The sequence below is a fragment of the Seriola lalandi genome, unplaced genomic scaffold, assembly GCF_002814215.2.
Source record: "Seriola lalandi dorsalis isolate HSWRI2012SDOR001 ecotype SW California unplaced genomic scaffold, Sedor1 jcf7180002054447, whole genome shotgun sequence".
Lineage (NCBI taxonomy): Eukaryota > Metazoa > Chordata > Actinopteri > Carangiformes > Carangidae > Seriola > Seriola lalandi.
The window spans coordinates 9,000-13,038 of record NW_019525000.1 but is presented as its reverse complement, the minus strand read 5'-3'; the positions used below and the strand labels follow the sequence as shown (position 1 = coordinate 13,038).

At 43.6% G+C, this 4,039-nt stretch overlaps 1 protein-coding gene across 1 annotated transcript in view; it reads right to left on the bottom strand.

Annotated features, from left to right (window-relative positions):
* The window catches only part of LOC111658508 (stromal interaction molecule 1-like), a 19,842-nt gene extending 17,979 nt beyond the window's left edge, over positions 1–1,863 (bottom strand). The window contains exons 1-2 of the mRNA XM_087175317.1: positions 1,699–1,863; positions 608–754 (exon numbers count right to left, since the gene is read on the bottom strand). Coding sequence (XP_087031443.1) covers positions 608–752 — 145 coding nt within the window. The 5' untranslated portion in view covers positions 753–754; positions 1,699–1,863. The remainder of the gene's footprint in view (positions 1–607; positions 755–1,698) is intronic.
* Positions 1,864–4,039: the final 2,176 nt, after the last annotated feature.

Here is a 4,039-nt window from a genome sequence, read left to right as displayed (position 1 = left end):
CAGTCTCAGTCCAGACTGTTCAGGTGTGTGGATTGAGGGGAGCGTCCCTCTCGCTTCAAGACGGTTTCACATTTACATGTTTATATTATTTAATCTGATTGTTTCACATTTCTAAATGTTTTATTGCAACGACTCACGATTCTTTGTGACGTCACGTAACCATGTCAAAACATGTTGGATCAGATCTGATGAAGCCGATTCAGATCATCATCATCATCATCATCATCATCAATCACACAGTCTCTGAATCTGTCGTATACGTTAGCGTTAGCTCCTGTCACGCTTGTTCGTTAGCCGTTCTTCTTCTATCTTATTTCTTCTGTTTTATGGTGGATGTTCACCGGTTTTTACACTTCCGGGTGTCCCCCGGTAACCATGGTAACCCTGTGTTTAATGTCACAATGCTATGAACTTTGGGTAATTCCCTCAGGCAACATGAAAGTGAATAAAGTCCTGAAGACGTCTGAGACTCGTGTCCTCGATGGTCTGACAGAACCAGACCTGAGAGCGACCACGCAACCACGTATCCCTCCGCCGGACAGCTACACCAGACCCCCCCCCACACACACACACACACACACACACACACAAGAAAGGGCTTCTCTACCTGAGGCTGCGTTGCCATTGGAAACCAGATGATGGTGGTGTTGGTGGTCCAGGTGGGCGTGGTCACTTCTGTCCAATCCGCCGTGAGCCTCAACACACACGCTCAACATGCACACGCACACCAGCCACGCACACACACGCTCCATGTCTGAGGAATGAGAGAGGGAGAATTTCAAAATAAAAGTTGTTCTCATCAGATTTATGAATCATCATGTGACGTGTTTTTTTTTCTTCTTTTATGCACTGAGCTGCTGCCACGTGATTGGCTGAGCAGATCTCTGCATTAATGAGCTGCTGTATGGGTGTTCCTAATAAAGTGCTCACTGTGTGTCTGTCTGGATGAAGCCCCTGGCCCCCATCCCACACGTCACTGCCATTACCTCTTCAGAAACAATAAAGAAGTTTCTGTGAGTCTGTCCTTTCTCAGCCTCCGTAGAAGCAGAGAGGTGAGGCGTCGCTGAGCGGCTGTTTGTTTCCTGTCTGAGAAGATTTCTGTTTGTCGGTTTGTTTTTCTCTCTCTCTCCTTCATGTGTTTCTTATTGCTGTTTATTTCCCTCTTTGGCCCCCTGGCCCTGAGGGGCCGACCCGGGGCCAGTTCCCGCCTCCAGCCTCAGTCTGACGCTGGTTTTATTCTGTTTATTTTTCTTTTCTAGAAACTGGCAGGTTGTTTTTCTGCTTCTTCACTGAAAACAGACTGAACCTGAAGTGGACACATCAAAGTCCTGTCAGGATGCTTTACGGAGGTTTTTGAGGCGTTCACGGACCCGGTTGATCTTTCGAGAACAAGAAAATCTACTCAGAAATGTGTTTTAATGTAAATGAACCGTAAATAAAAACAACATTAAAGTCACGTGGAGATAATCTCATATATCGATCATGTATTGATTAATCTCTGATCAGCTCTGTCTTCAGTGAATCTGCCGCCAATAAACTCTCTGACTGATCGGAGGTCAGAGGTCACGCAGCTGTTCAGGTTCACACCAACATCCCTGCAGGAAAAACAAAGTTCCCTCCTCAAAGCTGCAGAAAGAAAAAAACACACGCGCCTCGGCCTCAGTTTGACGTCACAGACAGTTTAAAGTCGTCACCAACCTCTGCAGCAGCTGATCCTCTAATCCATCGATCTGATCTGATCAGCGCTGATCGATCCGACGTATGAGGAGGAAGTTTGAGCTTCAGTTCTCCACCCTGTGACTCCAACTCAACGAACTGCTGCTCAGAAAAAAACCACCCGGAGATCCGCCTGCGCTGCGTTCGCGGACCTGCGAAAAAAAAACAGAATTCAGAGCGTTAAATCTTTCTCTGATCATTCCTCTTTTAATTGATAATCTATCATGGAAATAATCGTTGGTTCCAGCAGATTTATATTTTACTTGTTTTATTTATATATTTTATTTTTCTCCTTCTCTGTCCGTGTCTCTGTTACACCATATATCCTGTTATATTTCGGTTTGTTAGAGCTGATCTTAAATTCACACTTGATTGTCTACTTTCCGACAGCACTGGAAGGCAGCGTCTTTCTGATGCCGCGATGTGATGACGCCGCCCTCTGGCCAGAGGCGGGAGGTGCAGGTGAAAATTCACAGTCAAAAAAATAAAAGAAAATCAGATCCAGATCATCACAGATCAAACTTAAAGTAACCATGTGATCAGAGCAGCTGATTCTCTCTACATGATGACGCTGTAGACACCTGCTAAACATCTGTGTAACACCTGCTAAACAGCTGTTAAACATCTGTGTAACACCTGCTAAACATCTCTTAAATACCTGCTAAACATCTGTGTAACACCTGCTAAACAGCTGTTAAACATCTGTTTAACACCTGTTAAACATCTGTATAACACCTGCTAAACATCTGTTAAATGTCACCATGCCAACGAGCCCACGTTGGGTTTTGATGTCAACCTGATTTTCATTTCCAACCAAACTTAAATTTCTGTCCGACGTTAGACTCATTAGCATCGTTCGCGTTGTTAGCATTGTTAGCATGGTTAGTCCCAGGTGTTCTGAGGTCACACTGACGTCTTGTGAGTTCAGTCTTATCCAGTTTCAAAGTGTCGGCAGTCAGAGGAAGTCCAGGTGTGTCAGGTACAAAACCAGTGAAATCTTTGTCTAAATCTAAATACAGATGTTTTCTAAGTCAAGTCAGATTGAAGACGACCCCCCCCCCCCCACACACACACACACCTTTTTTAAAGTGGAGAAGTTCCTTAAATGTCTGTAAAAACTGTCCCATTAGAAACACACCTGTCAATCAGTCAGGCGGTGGGCGGGGCTTCACGTTGGCTCACATGGTGTCTGATTGGTTCTTTGAAATGTTTTTTTTTTTACTGTTTCTCAACTCTGGACAGAACAAACTATCACACACACACACACACACACACACACACACACACACACACACACACACACACACACACACACACAATAAACTTCCTCGAACTTGCTCCACCACTTCCTCTCTCTCTTCTTTCGGACTTCCTCCTCCTCCTCATTAGCTCCGCCCGCCCGCCTCACTCTGAGGTACAGATCCGCTGTCCCTCCTGCACACACACACACACACACACACTCACTCACTCTGACACACACGCTCACACACGCAGCGGGACTGACTGGAGCTGTGTGCCCGGAGAGGAGGACTGATGACCGGTGAGTCTCTCATTTTCATCCGCCCGGAGTTCCGGACACTGATCAGCTGAGCGTGTGTGTGTGTTTGTGTGTGTGTGTGTGTGTGTGTGTGCGTGCGTGCGTATCCTCTCTGTCCAAACTTTTAGCAGGTTATTGGTCTCATTGGCGTCAGTTCCCGTCAGCTGATCGATCGGTTCTCCAGCGGATCAATAACCTGTCTGTTTGTTTGTTTGTTGACGCTTCTGCAGGAAAGTGGAGATGAGGTGCGACCACTCCCAGTGTGTGTGTGTGTGTGTGTGTGTGTGTGTGTGTGTCACTCACTTCTTCTGTAAACTTTTTCATCTGAGTAAAAAAAAAAAAAAGTTTTGTAACTCATTACAAATAGAATTGAATAGAAAGTAGATGATATAAAGTTAAATAGAATCTGTTTCTACTGTAGATATATTATGTGTGAAGAACATCCAGTCAGATCAATACAAGAATAATAAAGAAGAACTTAGTTATTTATCCTGATTTAAATCCAGCAACATCAGAACTAAATCTTCAGCTCTATGTCCTAAAAAATATCAGAATATCATATAAATTATATGATATTGTAATAGAGATATTATAGAGGAAGTATTCATAATAGTGTTATCTATAATGAGAATTGGCAGTAGATCTAAATAGCAATAACAGTATTACTATAAAATATAGGAATATTTAACTAAATATTAACTTTAAGAGTAAAAACATCAGAAATGTTCTAAACACTGAGGGAAAGTAAATATCACAGGAACTGTATAATATGAGGGATTTATAGTA